The sequence below is a fragment of the Megalops cyprinoides genome, chromosome 18, assembly GCF_013368585.1.
Source record: "Megalops cyprinoides isolate fMegCyp1 chromosome 18, fMegCyp1.pri, whole genome shotgun sequence".
Lineage (NCBI taxonomy): Eukaryota > Metazoa > Chordata > Actinopteri > Elopiformes > Megalopidae > Megalops > Megalops cyprinoides.
The window spans coordinates 9,340,506-9,361,091 of NC_050600.1; the positions used below are offsets into that span (position 1 = coordinate 9,340,506).

The following is a 20,586-nucleotide window of genomic DNA, read 5'->3' on the forward strand; positions in this document are numbered from 1 at the left end:
CGCACCTGCTGATTGCTGCCCACAGTGAACAAGATGGCTGGACCACCACTGCACCATTTATTGTCAGAAGGGGGGTCTCCACTCACAGCCTGCCCGAGGCCACCGTTCCATCCCCTGTCAAACTCACTGGCTACGGAACGAAACTGTTGTGATGAACTGAGGCCTTTATGCGAGGTCCCAGTGTTATCTTTGCCAGAAGTTTCAACTGCCTTCTCCCAGGGTCACAGAATAATTTTCAATTATTTTGAGGAACAAATACTCAGATTATTATGGACTGTACACTTGTGTGAGAAAACTTTAAAAGGGCATTTCTGCAAAATGTATTTTTCCTTTAGTGTCAGCATTGCAAAATGAAATGTGCTCCAACCTCTTTCACATTGCACCATTGTCACGTGATGGCGTCCACAAAAACAAGGTGGCAGAGTGCCAGTACCTCCTATCTGAATTGGCAGTGACCAGCAGGGCTTGGCACTCACTGCATTCAAACACTCAGCACACAAAAAAATTGTCTCATGACTACGAAACTTGGGGAAAAAAGGCATAAAGATAAACGATAAAGATAAAGATGATGGATACACGGGCGCAATATTTTGAAACAAAGACCTTGAGACTGAAATTCTTTTTTTTAGGGTTGCTATGTGGAATGTCATCCACTTCCAGTTTATCAATTTGTAGATGTCGTCAGCATCACTTTCAGCCACTAGATGGCAGTCATCCTCAATTTTACAAAGATCTGCAAGCGTAGCTCAGGAGTTTGTGAATACAGCATTCACTACTTCGTCGTAGCAGGACTATTTCCCATTCATCTGTTTCAAGTTGACCTAGTCTGCGCCTGCTCAATCCGTGTGTGGAAATGACACTTTTACTTGGGTAATTTTCAGATTTAACTTAACCAGGCTTCCCACCTGTTATTCTCATGTTGCCCCCAGTTAGCATTGCTAGAGCTCCTCCATGCGCGCACACTCAGTGCCCTGTGACAGGTGTTATAGGCTAACCATATACATGGTTTTCTCACTGCAAGCCTGACTGCAGTGGACAGTGACACACACACACGCAGACACACACACACTCTTCAGCATGCTCATGCTCTCCCTGGTACAACTGAAAACAATAGAACAATACCCCTCTTTTTCCTCTGACTGGCCTCTTCGGGACATTGCAATACCCCACGCATAATGCCTCAGTGCAAAGAAGATGGCCGATCGTAAGAGAGCGACAGCAGGTTCCCATCAATCAAGGCCCAGGAGAAAGGTGGATAACTATTTTTGAAGACTGACAACGACAGTCAGCTAAGTGTTAGGGACCGTCTAAAACGGAATTGAATGTAATTTGTAGCCTTGACACCTTGTAAATCGGGACGGGCGTGGATTCTGTGCTGTTTACTGTGTTGTATTTTGCTGTCCAGACTTACCTTGGTTTGTGAAGCCGTCTGTTCCAGGTTTGATGATCGCAAAACGAGCTGGCTTTCTTACGATCTGAAAATAGATCGGGCTGCGCTTGTATGGGTAGTTTGAGCGAATGTAGCAACTCTTATTTAAAACAAATACACAAAAAACAGTGTCGCATTATTGTAAAATGATGACGAACGAGGTCTGCAGACCATGGTAACTTTAAAGAACCGACAGAATGATGGTAAACAAAGGTGACACGTTTAACGCAATACGGCATCATGTTAGTTCAGATTTATCAATCGTAGAAGCGGCGATGTGAAATACAAGGCTGTTTATCCTTTCGGATTCTATTCCCCTTTTAAAACGTGCTTTCAGATGCTCGAAACACACGACTACTCAATACCTAGTTGAAGTGCATAGGATAGCTGCTGGTAGTAGGTAATTGAAACTCGCGGGTTCCTCCAGTGTCCCATCATCCTTAGAAATACCTTCGACCGCAGAGTGCAGGAGCTCAAGTTGTGAGTGGCTGAAATATTCCTTTTCCGGCTACACCTGCAAAATCCACCAGGAAGTGTGGCGCGATAAATCCTAAAGTATTAATCCTTCTTACCTGGAGGGAGAAGACAGAGAATTAGCATGCAGTGAGCGGGGGGCTGGCCGATTGTATGACTTTTCTGTTTAGCAAATCGTTTGGTGGGTACCTTGCAATTAATGCAGGGTAGCTAGCTAAACAGATACCGTCAACTCCCTGCAAGTTTGGGTTTTTGTTCTCGTGTGGTGTAAGTTCTTCGCGATTCTAAACCTTGCCTGCAATGGGATGCAGCGGTAGTACAGAGGTAAGGAGCGGGTATCCGCAACCTCGGCACCATTGGCAATGTGTAAAGATCGTAGCACACCGTGCTATGTTACGTATTTGCACGTTGAGCGTAGTTGTTCTTGTTTGATGGGATTCATATGTTCAGTTGCGCACTGGTTTTGTAGCTAGCTCGCTATTCCAGTATAGGATGAGGTTGATTTCCTTCGCGAGCGACCTTCTTCGCTGCAGGTTAATCCTATTATTTTGTTTAACGGAATCTGCCAAAGATAATTGCCGTATTCGTCTTAAATATGTTTTCCAATCAATATTTCTGATACTTCATTTGTTAAAGTCAGCCGTCGAATTGCATGAAGAGAGCTCAGCATTGTTGTAGAAATTCATTATGAAAGCGCCGTATATAGCTGCCTAGTAAACAAAAATGACCTCGTTTCCTCGCTCAGCGCGAGAGATTTGTCGCAAAGGTCGTTCAGTGGGTGGCATGTGCTTTTACTAACGAAAACGACATTTACGAAATATAGCTACAGCGATACGTTTTTCAGCATCAAAAAGTTGTAGCTAGAACAGTTTGGCTTTGCATATGCAGTTTCACCATTCAGGCGTTTCAGCGCAATGCAAATCAATGTAAACACTTCCGCGCGATAGCATCAGTAGTCCTTATTTGGTGACAGTTTGACTGAATGAGTCCTCTACTGACAAATGGTGTGTTTATGTTTTACAGAGGACAAAGAGAGAATGGAAACCCTTGGAAGATCGAAGTTGTACAGATATCGCATGGTTTTTTATATTTCTTGTTTTCTGCGTTGGCATGGTGAGTACAATTTCATCCGAGGTTGGACCTCATTTTATTTTTGGTGTTCACTGTGTAGTTACTTTTTGTAGTGTCAGCTTGCTGCAGATGGCACATACACCAGCATCAATCGCAGAATTGTGCAGTAAGGTGGAATCCCTATACAATTCCAAAATCAATGATGTACTGTTTGTTATGCAGGTATAGAGTCCATCATGAGAAATGGTAGTGTACAGCAGTCATCATGATCCAGCTGAGTTAGTATGTGTATGTTGTCTTCATTTCAAGGGGTTTGTAGAATAAAGCAGGTGTTTGTCTTACAAAAATGTGCTTACATGCCACAGATGCAGCTTTAGCTGAACCTTTCATATGAAAGGAGCAACATAGGTTAATAACTTACTAGTTAGGAACAGTTAACAGTGCCAAAGCCATAAAGGTTGTGAGACACTTGAGATGTGGTCAGTGCTTCACGTTGCAAAGAATTTATATTTGCCTAGTTTACATACAGATTTTTTCCTCTTCTTTATCTGCTTTGGTTCTGATCTGAATGGCAAGGCTAAACTTTGTCAGGAGGGCACAAGTTAGGCAACTCTGAGGTCCAAAAATGGAACACCTTCACAGGTCATTAGGTTTAATGAGATCCGTTCACCAAAGGTACCCCCTGTTACATTGCGAGCTGTGTTGGGTGCGCGTGCCGCGTGGCTGGAGATGGCAGCACCCAGCGCTGGGAGAGTCTGTGGGAATTGTGAAACAAGAAGGATGATCCGCTTCACGTCCACTAACGCACGTTGACGCCTGTCTCAGGGTGGCATCTGTGGCTTTACCATCGCCACCGGGGCTGCCTCCAGGCTGGTGTCCGGATATGACAGCTATGGGAACACCTGCGGCCGGAGGAATGACCAGATAGAGGGGATCAAGCTCAGCGGCCTGGACCACACTGACAAAAAGTGAGTTCCCTGAGCCCCACCAGCTTCCATTCGTAGGAAGTCATCCTCATTGGCCTTGTTGTTCTCGTCAATTGTTTTGTTTCCCCCTTTCATTTCATGTCTTACTTTTGATGGATTTCTTTGTGCATTTCGCTTGTGTGCTCGGGGAAAAAAAAGGTGTGAACGTTTGATGATGGCTTCAATAGAAACATGAGGCACCAGTTTTTTTTTTACCTATGAATTATGAAACTGCATCTCCAGGTTTGAGGTTTGCAGCAGCATGGAAAGGCTAGATGGTATTCTTTTGCTGTTTGCATTAATTATTAGAGGCTACCCTCTGGGACTTGATGGGTATTTCAGCCCACTTCATTTGCATTACCTTTGAATTAGCTTTACCAAAAAAGAAAGTAATGTGCTCTTAGTGCTTGGCTAATGACATGGAATTCTGAGTCATCAGCTAAGTCTCTTTTATTCTCGTGGTGTGTCAGGAGCATGAGTGTATGTGTAATTACTCAATGTGTTGCTAGTTAATGACATGATTGGAAAAGCCACCTCAATCAATCAACAGTCAGATTTAATTTGTAATAGCATACTTTTACAGTGGAAATTGCCACAAAGTGCTGCGTTTTCAGAGGGAATGGGAAAGAACCAGAAGACCTCTTTGGAGAATACTTATTGTTGCCTCAGATGTGTTAGTATGATCTAAGCACTGTATTTCAGCCTGCAATTATGTGGCCATACACCCTGTGCAAAAACCACCGTTCATGTTGTCTGTGTGCAGATCTGTGTTCTGTGCCTTGTCTCGGAGGAGCTTTTTGCCTAGGCGCTCTGTGGCTCGTGTCAAGATCAGTGTTGTTATGATCATCCTTGACATGCACATGGAGCGTTGTTTTTATGTCCTCTGAATGATGAATGAGTTTGCTGAGATAGTCAGGGCGGCTGCTCGAATGTTAGTCTAGTTAATCCTGTGTGTCAAAACTGGGACACGCTTTGCAGCGGCCCGCGGCTTATGGAACAATTCGACTGATGAACTCGGGGGGCATTTCGACAGGAGCCGTTTGGACAGCCCCCCGCTTGTTTTCCGCTGAGTGGTCTGTGTCAGTCTGTGACATCGGTGGTGTTGTGCGCAGTTCTGGAGGGGTGCTGGTCGGCACAAGCCAGCCCCTGTTTCCTAGCGCCCAGAGGGGGAGTGGGGCCCGCTCAGACAGCAGCAGCTGCATTCTGCAGACAGAGCCAAAAAAACGCAGGGCCCTCTCCCCACACAGCAGTTCTGTCTGCTCCACTTTTGTTCCGCTAGCATTCTGCTGATGTAGCCCGGCTCCCGTGAAGTTATTCTCCCATCTCCGCGAATGGCAGAACATGCAGATTCACCGTAATGAGGAATCGGAAGAGCAGAATCCCTGACACACCCACACAGCGAATGTGTCGTTTGGCGTTTGAGTCCTGCAAACATCCCACGGAGTTGTAAGGAGAAATGATTTACAGGAGTTTAAGATGTTTCAGTCTTTCTTGTCTGGTTTGGTTGTCACTCCAAAATGCGACCATTTCTCCGGGCTTAGCTGTTGAAAATGAATACAAAGCCTTGCAAAATGCCTTTTTCAAGGTTTTGACTATTGATCCCTTTGTGATTAGTAATACGACATTGACATTCATGCTCCGTTTGTTCCTCAACTCTCTGATGACTTGAACAGCTGGTACAGAATAGATTGTGCACTTGACTGCACCAATGTTTAACTCTAACTCGCTGCTTAAGATATGTAGGGATGTAGACATTTGCATGTATGGTTTTGTTTACAGGTGCTTCATATACAGTTCCTTCCATGTTTATTCTCTTGTTAGATGACAAGAATAGAATTCAACAGAAAACACTACTTGTTTGTTTCCTGAAGAACGATGTGTCTTTCAAGGAACCCAATGATCCAAATTATTCAGGTTGCTGAAGCAAGATACAGTAAAAAAAAAAAAAACCTTGTTTTAACATTCTGTTGTCTGGACAATCAGCTTCAGACACCTGTGCTACCCCTGGGTATAAAATGAGGTTACGCAAAGAAGTAACCCATTAATAATCGTCACGGTGGCTAAAGTTATGGCACGTTCTGCAAATGTCTGGCCCATTTTGGCATATTTCATGGTCCTCATGCAGCATTCTTCAAAATCCCAACACCCCCCCCCCCCCCCCCCCCCCCCCCCCCCCAAACCCTTCACAAAGTTCAGGAAGGGGGCCTTTGCAGTTTGAAATTTTAGTTTTCTAACTATGTTGATATTATGTGTTAGGTTATATACAGTTATGATGGGTTGATTTCAGTTTCAGCCCCCTCACCAAAGCCGACTTCCAGGGCCAACTTCTTGTAACAGAGCCCGACCCCACACACACACACACACACACACACACACACACTCACTCACTGTGGGGGCCCCCTGCACTGGATCCCTTACGTACTGATCCCACACGTCATCCTCAGGTTCCACTTTCAGGCAGAGGATGGCTATAAGAAGCCATATGAAGCTTAACCTACTACTGTCCACTATAGCATCCCCTCTCAAGAAGTTTAAGGCTGCTGAGTTTTGACCTTCTTATGACACAGTTTTACATCCTCATGGGTAGCAATTGGTTGTTTCTTCCAAAGAAAATCTACCATCTTTGAGATGCGATATCTCAAAACCTACAGTTGAAGGTATGCAGTCTGGGAGCCTGATGTGTCTTGCAGAGATGCAGGGAAAAAGCTGCTTCAGAAGCCACAACACAAAAACGACTGGCACAGATCTGTCCCCTGCTGCATCTTAGTGACAGTTGAAACTATGCTTCCTTCTCAGATGTAACAGAAATATAGCTTTATGGAGATACTCATCAGTAGCAGCTGTGGTGCCAGAAGGTGCTCATTTTAATAAGAATGTCATCCCCTTTTTGAAAGATGGCAATTCCGTAGGTGGATCTGTTTTCTTTCGGGAGTTATTAACATCTAGTGGTATTAGTGCACTTTTCAGACACAAGGGAAATATGTATTCAAACGTTGACTCTGCCCTGCAGGTAGACTTAAGCTTTGGCTAAAAAAAACCCTAAAAAAACTGAAAGATAATTGTGCTGGACTAGGCATTGCCATCTCCAGACCTCTGATAATTTGTGGTTCGCTTGTGGGTACAGAAATTCAGAAGAACTGCAGAGCTTCTGTTCCAAGGGAAATGGTCAAAAATTGCCAAGGAGGAGTATCACACCCTGGTAAAACACTGTATGAAGCCTTACCTCCGTGTCGTGTATGCCAGCAGTGGATGCACAAAGTTCTTGTAGTAGGAATGTGGATACATTTGATTATTAGTGATATTAATTTATGTTGTGTTGTTAGTGTCAACAACATGCCCATAATTCATTTGAGGAGAAATAATGATTTCCACAGTTGATCTTGTATGTTCAGGCATGAGTTTGTCAAAAAGGCTGTTAGTAAACAATGAGGGCGCTCTACTTGTAGAGAGATTCCAACCAGTACTTGAACTGCTTTTATCTTAGAGGGCCTCTTGTGCTTTCAGGTTTGGTTTCTGAGTCTTTAATTACCTGTTCAGCAAGTAATTATGTGGTTCATTAGAACGACTTGACAGCCCTTCCACCGCAGCAACCATCTTTTGAAAGCGAGCCTGGTAACCCCCGGCGGAGTTGGGGGGTCACTATGGATTTAAGTTGGCCTGCAAAACAGGCGGTGTAATTGCTGGTGAGAAGGTGCCTGCAGACAGACTATTACAGCCTGGCGACTCCGGGATTGCAGCGAGCGGAGCTCTGGGTCTGACAGGGGGAGGTAATGAGGAATGAGGCAGCCCCAGGGCGGCGGGGGGGGGAGACCATGCTGCTGACCGAGGGGCCTTCCTCACCCGAGCGCAAGCGGCTAACACACGGCTCTGCTGAGGGACAGCTGTCGCCAGATTCAATTAAGAGCTGCACGCCTGTCAGTCTGGGTTTGCTCGGCATCTCCCTGCCAATGCAGACGCGCAGTCGATTAGAGGAAATCGGGCAGCTGTGGGCTCAGGGAGTACGCTTTTGCGTGTGTGTGTGAGCGTGTGTGTGTGCGTGTGTGCGTGTGTGTGTGCGTGCGTGCGTGCGTGTGTGAGCGTGTGTGTGCGCGTGCATGGATGGATTTGGACAGCAACTTCTAAGGACTACAGTTTTCATGTGAAAGAATATTTTTGATTTGATCAAAACTGCTCTGATTAAGAAACATTGCAAGCATCTGGCTTCAAAAACACAATATTCTTTCACAAGCGCTGTAGTTCTTAGGAGGAGCTGTCCAACCTACGCAGTTAAGCATTTCCAAGATGATGCTCTCCAACTAAATCAAAAAGGTCTACTTGTAGGCGTACTGCAATTGCTAGGTTTTTTTGTTCTGTCCAATTATTTGTTTAGAGTAGCCTTAAAATATGTGCATAGCTAGTTCTTGTGTGTGCATGGTTGGGAATGTCAGGCCAGTGACAGTTGTTTTCAGTTCTGGATATTGGGATTTAATGCTGAACTTCAGAAGATACTTGTTGCACGGCACTCTGCTTAAAATCATTCCAGACTGCAGCAGAATGGTGGTGGAGATGTGACACGTTGACTGCATTATTACGTTCGTCTGGGTACCAAACCTGGCCCATTTGTCTGCTCACTGGCTTGCTGTTCTCATTTTTTTTTTTCCTAAACAGGCCCCTCATGAACGACTCTTTGTTTTTTTTTTTTTTTTGCTCAGTATGACTCAGTGCACAGCACAGCTTATGCTGTAATATTAAGCATTGTTTCGTGGGTTGGACGGCCTGCAGATGTGTTTACCGTGCAGGACAGTGTCCCGTGCTTCTCCGCGTGGGCTGTCTGCCCGCTCTGCAGTGAAAGGCAGGCACAGGCGCATGGGAGTGTGCCCAGGGTGCCACAGCCACTTTTGTTCCTCGGTTTTGGCAAAGACTTGCACAGGGTCCTCCCAGAGAACTTTCTAGCGTCTAATTTAGAATTGTACATGCTTATGTTTGTCTCAGTTAAATTGTCCTGTGACTGAATGGAAAAAGACTCCAACTCATTGACACGCGGCGTCTGCTTAGTGTCGCCACTTTGCTCTCTGATCATATTCGCTCCCTGTAATTTGTCCTCAGGTATGTCTTCTTCCTGGACCCATGCAACATTGATATTGTGCAGAGGAGGATCAAGTCCATGGCCCTGTGTGTGTCCAGCTGTCCGGACACGGAGCTGAAGACGTATGCGGATGTCAAGAGGTTCGCGATGACAAACGGTGAGACCCTCTTCCACCAGCGGTGAGCCTGGGAGCGTGATTGTGCATCCGAAATCACCGCACCGCTGTGTGGACAGGGAGGGCGAAGTGCCTTCCGCAGACACTTCTCGGTGCGTTAATCAAGGGGCCCCTGTGTCCTGTAGAGTGGGCCGTTATCGCAGATGCGCCCGGTCGTGCGGTGGTGGTGAATCACAGGCTGCCCGTCCGTTTGGAGAGACAAAGATTCCACAAGCGGTGAGATGACAGTGACGTCACACGCCATTGCCTCACCCTGTCCCGCACTCGGTCACTCTGTCGCTCCCTCACACGCTCACAGAGTTTGGCACTGTCTACGCCCCAGTCCCAAAGAAAGGGGGGGGGGCTCTGAACAAAGACGCCATTTAGGTCTCCTGCTGCAAGATGTCAATTGTCCCTGCTCATCGCTCCTGAATCCGCCAGGGCCGTGTGTGTGCCCAGGGCCGCCAGTACTTGCTTCACACTGAAATCCCACACTCTGGTTTGCGATGCATCCCGTAATTATACATCCTGGGTTGTTTAACACAGCTCGGTGTGGTTGTTTGCTCCAGGGGCACCCCAGAATCGTTTTGTGAGAATGTGTGCCCATGTGGTAGCAGTGCATCGGTGAGGGCTGTGCTGAGAGCAGTGGGCAGCCTATGAAAGCGTCTGTTTTGTGTTTTTTATTTCTAGGGTCTGAACTCTGCTCCTATGAGCTGCCTCCGCATAGATACCCCAGCCATCACGAGAGAACCACTAAATGTCCCAAACTTCCGGTTCCAGCGAGGTATGTAACAATGCTTAAACAGATTAGAGAGCTAAACCCTAGATTAAACACGAGCCCTAATCAGGCTAAATTGAAGATTATGGCACAGTCAGTTAGTTATGCAGCATTTACTCCTTAAGAGTTGATAAGGGTGTTGAGAGTTACCTGTGTGAGGGTAGTCGGACCATAGCAATACTGTAAATATAAATGAGGTGAGCCATACATCTTATTTCTTGAGCTTCTATCTCCAATGCCCTATGACTGTTGTCTTGTGTGATTTTTAAACAGCTGACTATTTTTCTTTCTGCTTCATCCTGCATGATTTCCTCTCGCCTCCATGTTGGTTTATATCTAAGGTTTATCACTTGGAGGTCAGGCATAGATATTTTATGTTATGACCAGATATTTGGCTCCTGCAGCGCGTCCATTCTCCGTACGTCCTTGTTTAGGAGCTCCTGAGTCCACTGTTGATGTCTGAGGTGTTGTGGATGCCAGCTGCTAAAGATGCCAAGTCACTGTTGATATGTCTGGTGTTTGCTGTCAGACCCCGGTCTCCTGTTTTATTTTGTGAATATGATTTCTCCCCTTCGCAGTAAATCTCTACCACTGTTCAACCGATGTACCCCTGTGGATATCTCCTGCTACTCCAAATTCGCCGAAGCCCTCATCACCTTCGTTAGCGAGAACAGCATGCTGCACCAGCTCATCGCCGGGGTGATGGCCAGCAAGGAGATCATCGTGGGGCTGTGTCTCCTGGCACTAGGTAGCTAGCGTGCCTCTCTGCCAAGCCTTTTAGGCCCCCAATCATTACTGTCCATCGTTATTTAAAAAACTCAGAGGTTCTGCTTACTTTGCACTTTGGAGGGGGATTCAGTACTGATCAATGTTTGTTTCTGTTTTTTTTTTCGTGTCTTCAAAGTAATTGAGTAATCATTTGGGTAATGCGTTGCAGAACTTTGGATTATAATAGGGTAAAGAAGAAGCTATAGCCACATGTGGCTGTGTGGGAAAAACCCTGCACTTGTGACATGTGCCGGTGATCAGTTCATCTATATGTAGTATTTTCAGTGTTTATGCTGTCCTTTCACCACTCTCTCGATCTGTCTGTCCGTCCGTCTGTCTGGCTGCCTCCAGTGCTCTCCATGCTCCTGATGGTGATAATCCGCTACATCTCTGCTGTGCTGGTCTGGATCCTCACTGCCCTTGTGGTCCTGGGATCCCTGGGTGAGTTCACTTCTGGCCAAAACCTCCCAGATTTTCTCACCACTTCAGTGGGTCTCTCTCTCTCCTGGTTGCTGATTATAAGTCCAGTACTCATGACTTTTTAAACGAAAGTGTTTTAATTGAGTTGGAGTGTAACTTTGATGATTTGTTTTACATAATTAATCCTTTGAGGTTTTTTTGTGTATGTTCAGAAATAATTAGAGTCGCCAGTGTACATTAGTTATCAAGCAGAATCAGATCGCATTAGCTCCCTTAACAATGGACCAGCTGTGACACTTTTACAGTTTCTTCACTCCAGTCAACAGACACTAATTACAAGTTTGTTCATTTATCTTCTGAATTTCTGATTTTAATGTGGAACATTAAAAAAATCTGCATAATTAAACCTTTGAACCAGGATAAGCGAAAATATTAAAACATGGCAGCTCTCTTCCACTTGACAAAATATTTGCTGAAACACTGCATATTTTTCATCTGCATATTTTTATTTTCGTTTTCATTACCCACATGATGAAAGTGAAGTGCAATGGCATGAGAATTTCTCCTTCTGTTTCAGGTGGCACGAGTGTCCTGTGGTGGTTGTACATTGATCACAGGTTGAATCAGAACGAAACCGTAGCTAAAGAAGAGCAGGAGTCAACCAGAGACAACACCCAAGCCCTGCTGATCTATGCCATCGCTGCCACTGTGTTCACGGTAGGATCCCTGTGAGCTCATGGCCGGACCCTGTTAATTAAAGAAAAGGAAAGAAGGAAATGAGTTTGGCTAAGTTAATTTATCACGTACCTTTTTATTCTTATAGTGAATAATTTGTTAAAATGTTAAAGTGGGAAAGTGAATGCTTTCTGTAATTGTTCCCTCATTGTTCCACATATATTTTGTAAGTATAGTTTGATAGTACAGAATACCATAGTGTAGTAGTCTGATGAGGGGTGGCCACCATGGACTGTTGCCATGACATCATCACAATGATGTCACAATCACGATTCTTTGAGCGGACTCTAGGTCTTGTGTCAGACTTATGGCTGTACTTTAAGGAATGACGAACCCTTCTGCGTGCGAGGCGCTCATTTTTGCCCCCCTCGATCAGGTGATCCTGCTGCTGCTCATGCTCTTTATGAGGAAGCGAGTGACGCTCACCATCGCCCTGTTCCACGTGGCGGGGAAGGTGTTCATCCACCTGCCTCTACTGGTGCTCCAGCCCTTCTGGACCTTCCTGGCCCTCATGCTCTTCTGGGTCTACTGGATCATGGTGCTGCTCTTCCTTGGCACCACTGGTGAGGAGTTAGAGGGAGGAATAATATCACCAGATCAGCAGAGAACAGCAGGCCTCTGTCTGGCTCTCAGCTATGCTGCAAGCGTTAGTGATCGAAGGGACAGATGTGTTGCTCAGGGGTGTCATTCTGAAATTGGTAGATAGGCCTGATAAGACCTGAGAATGCTGGAAGCCGAGACTTATCACACCGGCTCAACATGTCAAAGTCAATTTCAAAGTCATGTCAAAGTCGTGTTGCCTGGTGTTACTTACCATTGTTACGCAATGCTGCTTCATGTCTTATGTTTGGCGACTCAGAAATGTGTTCAAATGTAAGCAGTGTAGAATCACCTGTTTATGACACTGATTTTCCTCTGGAGCAATTGAGGTCAAATGCTGAAAGGTGAAAAAAAACGTTGTCCCATCTGGGTTTCAAACCCACAGGCCTCAGATCCAGAGTGCACTACATGCTACCATTACAAATAGCAGAGAAAAACATGGACTGAACAAATATATCATTTCTTGCCTTCTAGCAGGTCTTCAGTTTAAGCCATGGCTTAACTTGCATCAACAGGTTTCATTGGAGTCTCTGTTGTGGCAGCTTCTCTGTGGTCATGGGTTGGGTCTGTGTTGTGTGGCCACAGGGAACCCGGTCCAGAACGAGGAGACGGGGTTGGTGGAGTTCCGCCTCTCTGGGCCTCTGCAGTACATGAGCTGGTACCACGCGGTGGGGCTGATCTGGATCAGTGAGTTCATCCTGGCCTGCCAGCAGATGACCGTTGCCGGAGCGGTGGTTACCTACTACTTCACCAGGTGAGCCAAGATGAAATCCACTATAAGGATTCCAGTATAAGAGCAGTGCAGCTCCAAATCAACTTCTGAGTGAGGAGTTTGAGTCTGGGTAACCCTCTTTGCCGATTACAGATTTTTCTATACATTTTTGTGCTAGTACAAGTCACTACAAAAATTAACGCTGCCGTCGTTATTGAAAGCCAAGGGCAAAACATCCTACTCGTTGATTAATGCTATATCTAAGAAGACAAACTGAAGACACCCAGCTTTATCAATTAAGAAATATGTTTCTCCTATATTGAACATTAACGAATAAATTGAAGAATATGACATTAATTACTTCCTAAATAACATATTGATAATGTTTTCCCTTCAGTGTGACCTCACACAAATAAGTAGCAGTAATGGAGCTGACAGCTTTTTGTGTCCAAGTTTAGCCTTTTCTGTATCCTCCCTGTAATAATTTAGGAACATGTTTATACTCAGTGCTAACAGAAAGCGACAGAGGAGTTTCACAGAATCCATCGCACGTTGTTACTGTCTCTGGGATGTTGTTTCAAGGAGAGCATGCCGTCCTTAAGATAACGGCTGTGCTGCAGAAACTGCTCGCCTGTGAGTTTATCCTTACAGTTCATGTAATAATAAACATAATGAAGTTTGTCCTACATATTTTTTTTTCCGTAAATGAATGCCATAAATCATGGCTGACTAATCACTCAAAGTCTTGTGGGACGGTGAAAAATGCTGTGCTTCGTTTGGTAGTTGCCTTAATTTTTTTTTATTTTTTCACCGCCTCAGGAAAACGTTATAATTAGATCAGTGTTTCGTTATGAGCTCAAGCATATCTAAGCGGTATTTAATGATTTCAAAGCTGTTTTGCAGCTGCACGCTCCATTCTGCTTCAGCCAGAATTCACGTACGGCGAGGGTAGCCTTCCAAAGCACTCACGCGCCGCCCGGCCCCTTCAGGGCCACTGTGTTCGGTAGCTGGAGCTGTGCTCTGTATTCCAGTATGGGGAGAGGGGCACAGGCAAGAACGAGTTTCTCACCCTCTTGCCCCTCTCTGTTATTCACAGAGACAAATCCAAACTGCCGCTGACCCCCATCCTGTCCTCCGTGTTCCGTCTGGTCCGCTACCACCTGGGCACGGTGGCCAAAGGGGCCTTCATCATCACGCTGGTCAAGATCCCTCGCCTCATACTCATGTATATCCACAACCAGCTCAAAGGGAAGGTGAGGGGAGGAGTGCGGCCGCTGGCCAGTGAAGTTACGAATCCCACATGCGTAATGGTGCAGTTACTGCAGAGGACCAGCACTTAGTAAACATTGTTCATCTGCAGGATACATGGAATGTTTTTTATTGGACTATAAGGGAGATATGGGGGGGGTTCTTATTATGACATATAGAATGATGTAAACTGTGATAAGGTGCAACGATCTCCTTCGTTTTGTCTTGTTTGTAGGAAAATGCGTGTGCGCGTTGCATGCTGAAAGCTTGCATCTGCTGCCTGTGGTGTTTGGAGAAGTGCCTGAACTATTTGAATCAGGTGGGTTGGTCCCGTCGGTCTGGTGTGCTGGTATCTGAGAGATTCTCAGGCCTGCTGAGGATGCCGTGAACACTGCCCTGCTGCCCCTGCAGCAAAACAGCCAATCACACGGTGCGCCTCTTCCTTCCAGAACGCGTACGCAGCCACAGCCATCAACAGCACCAGTTTCTGCACCTCTGCCCGGGACGCCTTCATGATCCTGGTGGAGAATGCTCTGAGGGTGGCAGCCATCAACGCTGTGGGGGATTTCGTTCTGTTTCTCGGGAAGGTCAGTGGAGATGTCTAAGGCTGCCGGATCTCAGGGTTGTGGGTGCTCCCCCACTAAAAACCCACATCAATAAAATGGGTTAAATAACATGAGAGAATTCTGGTTTTGGGCATTGTAGGCCTCTTTGAGCAAGTAGTAATAAATAAGGCCTGTGTTTGATGCCCTTAGTGGTCCAAAAGTGAAGACAAGCCTTTGAAAGAAGTTTGATACTGAAAATGAGAAACAAAGGCCTTTGTTTGTTGTACAATATTAAGAACTGAATACTTGAAATTCAGTTACTGAGGGCTGCCTTTTGGCTGTTAAACTTTTATGTAACAGTACAGCTAAACTGAACTGACATCCCCAGTGGATGTTGCAATAAATTGCAAAGAGGAGAAAGATCAAAATAAAAAAATAGCGTTTTAATGGATGTGATTTAGAATAACCCTTTAAACACTCAAAAATTGTGTTGCCAAAACTTGACAATTAGTATTGCGTGGGAGCTTTATTTTTCAGTCCTGATCCATGCTTAAGGAAGGATCTGTTTTATTACAGTAGTTGGTGTAATTGCATCTTGTTTTTTTTTCATAACCTGATTCAGTCTAGTAAGACCGTCTTAAAAAAGTATTTGAAGAAATGGCAGAAATTTGGTAGAAACAGAGGCACTGGTTTTGCTGTTTATGGCTTGGCATGGTATTTTTTGAAAGCCGCTGCTGTGTTAATGACTGTGTGAATCTGCACGTTCAGGTGCTGATCGTGTCGTGCACGGCCTTCGCGGGGGTCATGGCGCTGAACTACCAGAGTGACTACACGGTGTGGGTGCTGCCCCTCGTCATCGTCTGCCTGTTCGCCTTCCTGGTGGCGCACTGCTTCCTCTCCATCTTCGAGATCGTGGTGGACGTCCTGTTCCTCTGCTTCGCCATCGATACCAAATACAACGACGGGAGCCCCGGCAAGGAGTTCTACATGGACAAGGCCCTCATGGTGAGCCACGGTCAGGCAGCGGTGCAGTGTGCGTGTGTGTGTGTGTGCGCATGCATGTGTTTGTGTCTGTGTGTGTGTGCGCGTCTTTGTGTGTGTCTGTGTGTGTTTGTGTCTGTGTGTGTGCGCGTCTTTGTGTGTGCGCGTCTTTGTGTGTGCGTGTCTGTGTGTGTTTGTGTCTGTGTGTGTGCGCGTCTTTGTGTGTACGTCTGTATGTGCGTCTGTGTGCATGTGTGTGTGTGTGTGTGTGTGTGTGTGTGTGCGCGTGTCTTTGTGTGTACGTCTGTATATGCGTCTGTGTGCATGTGTATGTCTTAGTGTGCTTGTTTGTGAGCTTCATGCCCTGATGACTGGCTGAGTACAGACTTGGCTCTAGACTGGGTGACTAGCTCTGCAAGGAGGAATATGTGTTTGTAGGGCTGATGGCAACATTTGCATTAGAGATTGTACAGATGCATCATAGGGATTCACTTTAGTTTTTATTTTCAGAGGACCCCCATGTAAACAGAAATGACTACTACTACTTTAGCTGTACTGCTTGGGGGAAAAATATGAAAAAAAATCTAAAGAAAATGTTTAATCGGATTAGGAAAATCCCACATTTTGGAGGGAGATTAGTATTTCCCTGTTTTATGTCAGATTACTAAACAGTCACGCAAAATCCTTTCTGCTCATACCACAAATACACAACTAATTTGAGTTTTCCCATCAAAGGGAAGCAAGTTTCACTGCCTCACTGCCAAATGACAGGATCTTCCACTCCCTCGTTAGCAAGTACTCATCTCTCCCTTGAATTTGATCACCTTGCTCTCCTCAGTCATGAGGATTAGGCAGTGCTGCCATTCCTGTTGTCAAAATAACCCAGAAAAAAAGCACTCATAACTCGGTGTGTTATTACAAATAGTATGAATACTGATAGCAGTTCACCGTTTCCAGTTAAGGGCTTTTTTAATTTCATTTACATATTATAAAGCAATCTTTGGTATGGAAATGGCATTGGCCGATATCTTCAGATATCATAATTCTTGATGCCCTCGACCGTCGGCTCTCATTTTCATGTACCGCGCAACCTTGAACAGCCTTTTGGGTAAGTGTTTGCAGAAATCGCAGGCAGTGTTTTCAGCCCGGAACGCTTCCTCTCTGAGCAGAGCTCGGATGAATGTATAATGCATTGCATGCTTGTGAGAGAACAGCTGGGGCAGGCAGATGCATTATGGATAAGATCAATGGAAAGATCAGAGGCCTAATTGAGAGCCCTTATCCATCACACAGAGTGCGGTTTGAAGCAGGAGTGTGGGATTGGGTCTGAGTAAAAAGACTACCGCAGGACTGCTGCCTGAGTGCAAGAAGATCCCAGCATTGATTATTCTGTGCAACTTTAAATGCTGCCGTAGGTGTAGTTAAAAAGTAGCAATTAAAACCGACCCAGTCGATAGTATTCCGTGGCATAGTTTTCCATAGCACGGTAACGGGGTCCGAAATTAACACCCGCCAGCCTGCAAATGTGGGTAGAAGTTGCAGGGTCACTAGCAAATCTGGCGTGTGCATTTTGCATAAAAAAGTTGTCACAGCCAGCTATGTTAGTCAGAGAGCCCTCGTAAAACTCAAGATTCCCAAATACAAACGCTTTATATTCCAGCTCCGATCAGGTTACTGTAAGTCAGTGTTAGAACCCCGCTGTTATATTCCAGTCGTGAACTTGTATTGGTCATCTCTGTACAATTTCTAGTTGTCCAATCAAAATCAACTTATGACAGTGCAATGCATATGTGTCTGTCGTGGGAGGATTCAGCTTGATTTGACATTTTAACTAGCTAATGTTGGCCCGAGAAGTACCCTCTACCATGTCTGTCACATTTCATATTTGGATAGCTGGCTCTGTTGTCTATTTAAAAATGTGGAGGTACTAACTAGATTGAGTGCAGAGACGACACGCAAATGAAGACCAAGTCAAAAGACCTGCAGGGACCGGCGCTATTCTTGTGGTGAAAGCAGTGGGGTGACACTGCTTTGGTTCTTCCCCATGCAGGAGTTTGTTGAGAACAGCAGGAAATCGGTACCGGAGCGGGCGCGGGCCCGGCCGGAAGACTCCACCGAGACGGAGGTGAAGCCAATGGTGAGTGGCAGTGTCGAATTCGACGTCTTGCAGGAGTTCCACCTCTACTACTTGCTCATCTGTGTGTTCGTCGACTGGACCATGTCCGAGCACGGTCTGGTCCTGTGCCTGACCGAGGACATGATCCTCTTCCTGTTTGTCTGCCTGCCCACCTCCACGCTCTTCCTGTTCCTCTCACTGCTCCAGTCCACCCCTGTCGCCGCATGCTAACACGTACCGCACCATCCTGCCACTTTTCCATTTTTTTCCCCCATTTCTTCTGCCCTTGAAAAAAATATTTTTTTTCTGTCAGAATTTTTCATTTTTGCCTGTTTTTTTATCGTGACTGTCTTGAACCTGAAGTGTTTGGCTGTTTTTTTGTTGTGTTCTGTTCTTGATGTTTTGTTTTTGACCCATTCTGTTGCCTTTTCACCATCGTGCTTTCAGGAAAAAAAAAGAAAAAAACAAGGATGAACACAGATAATAAAGTGTGAAATGAGAGTGTGTGTGAAATGACCTCAAAACGAAGGCCCTGACTCATGCACCTGCCTCTGTGTTTGAAAGCATGAGCGTCATGGCAGTCTAAGGAGCGATCCTGTGAGGGGTTGAGTCATGTGAGGAATGACTCATCTCCCCATCAATGTTAATAGCCTGGATTTTCACCATCATTATCTGCTGAGTTCATTATATCAGCATTTAGGTCCCGCGGCTGCCGTAAGTGTTGCACTTGAGTTTACTTGAAGCTTTGGCCTTCCTGCTGTCCAGAATACTGATTCTGAATGGCAGAGCACAGCAGCTTTCTCCTGTCTTTTTACTTCACAACCATCCTTCCTCCATTTTTTATTTTCGTTTTTTCCCTCTTCGGTTGCTATGACACAGTACCGGACCTATTTTTCCTGTTCCATTCCATCCCATCACTAACACGAAAGTGGCTTCCTGCATACGCTGCATGCAACTACAGCTTCTTCGCAGCTCTTCGCAGTGCTTGGAGTAAGACGTGGTCACTTTGTTTTCCAGGCTCCTGGAACAAGTTCAGCTTGACCAAAATCACCTATTGGGACGTTTTGTAGACATTCCAAATGTTTATTTTTACCAATGTGTAACATGTTTACTATGCTTTCACTCCAGGGAATACAATATTTTAATAAGAAACTGTATAATAACTCTACGTAATGAAGCACTTTATATTGAAGCTCTGCTTATTTTAACAGCTGATGCATTTTCGTAGTGATGTCCTTTTTTATACGACTAAAACGAAGTTGTCCTTTAGTCAGACGCAGTACTAAAATGTCTAGAATCACTTTGGACTGGGTTGTTCATCATGTAAGGTGTCAGTACCACTTTAGTACCATTTAGATTTGCCTTCAGTGCAAGAGTCAGCCCATGCCGAAGTAAAACCATCACTGAAATGTTTTTGATATCAGCCACTGAAACTAGTGTACGTTGTAAATGAGCTCTTATCACGTTCTGTTGGCACTAATGTACCGTACTGGATTTTGTTCGATTTTTATTTGAATGGGGAGGGAGGGGGGTTATGGTACACAGTGGCATGTTTATTTATACGAGACTTCACTGACATCATGCATTAGCAGAGATTTGACTGTAGCTTTCGAGGGAGCGGCAGTCAGTAGGCAGAGATCATGGTAAAACTGCTTGTTCACAGGGAGAGGAGAGGTGGGTAGGCTGTCCTGGGACGGTGCTCAAATCAACACTCTCCAGCACTGCGTCCCCCGAAAATAGTGGGTATATGGGTGGCCAGCACTCCCCACAGATGGACCAAATTCTATTCGGTTAGGGCAACCGCTCGTTATGGTAACATCCCAACAAAGGAAATGTCACTATAGCCTTACACACTACATTTAGACACCTGCAGAGGTTCACCGGCAGTAGTACAGTGAACAGCCGTATCATTGTTAATGGTAGGACGTTATGGCCATGCTACGGAGTTGTATAGGGGCCTCTGATTGCTCACTCTCTAAGCTGCGGTGAACCCAGAGGTTTGAGACAAGTGAGGGCAGAACATCGGAAGCAGGCATCATTACGAAATAGTCTTCCTACTTGCACTAAATTCCTTGAGACTGTACACAACCTTTATAAAAAAACTCTTCAGCTGAACTGTGGAACAAATGGATCTCATTGGGAGGAGGAGTGGAGGGGTACACAAACTTGCACCTTGCCTTAACTGGTTCAGTAGGCGACGCCCCCTGCTGGATCTCACCACAGCTATAGAGCCTGTTTGTAATGGTGAAATGCAGAACTCTGGCATGATGACACAGCCAACGTAACCCTGTGCAGTTTGCCTTAACTCAGAGGTAGGCTCAGGCACAACGCATCCAATGCTTGTAAAGACTGATTTGATATGACCTAGCGCATTGCTTTGTTGCTGAGTTTTGAATCTCTGGTAAATAATGAATCAGAACATTATTCTGCAAGGCTAATCAAAAGGCTCTTAATTTAGTTGAGTCCTCTTTTGTTTCTGTTTTTTACTGATGAAAACATAATGATGAAAATATAATTGTTGAAAA

At 45.3% G+C, this 20,586-nt stretch overlaps 1 protein-coding gene across 3 annotated transcripts; it reads left to right on the forward strand.

Moving 5' to 3' along the window:
- The first annotated feature begins 1,194 nt into the window (after window positions 1-1,194).
- On the forward strand, window positions 1,195-19,657 carry slc44a1b (solute carrier family 44 member 1b). Of its 3 annotated transcripts, XM_036551394.1 has the most exons (16): window positions 1,195-1,251; window positions 2,927-3,016; window positions 3,800-3,942; window positions 9,025-9,161; window positions 9,849-9,942; window positions 10,515-10,684; window positions 11,056-11,145; window positions 11,702-11,841; window positions 12,236-12,422; window positions 13,045-13,213; window positions 14,268-14,424; window positions 14,655-14,738; window positions 14,869-15,006; window positions 15,733-15,969; window positions 17,996-18,082; window positions 19,079-19,657. In XM_036551394.1, exons 1-16 carry the CDS (start codon window positions 1,195-1,197, stop codon window positions 19,100-19,102), a joined length of 2,004 nt encoding a protein of 667 aa, XP_036407287.1. In that variant the 3' UTR covers window positions 19,103-19,657. The 3 variants fall into 3 exon arrangements, with proteins under 3 accessions (XP_036407287.1, XP_036407285.1, XP_036407286.1); XM_036551392.1 differs by lacking the exon at window positions 19,079-19,657 and having other exon boundaries at window positions 17,996-18,339; XM_036551393.1 differs by lacking the exons at window positions 1,195-1,251; window positions 19,079-19,657 and adding an exon at window positions 1,935-2,227 and having other exon boundaries at window positions 17,996-18,339.
- The last annotated feature ends 929 nt before the right edge of the window (window positions 19,658-20,586 follow it).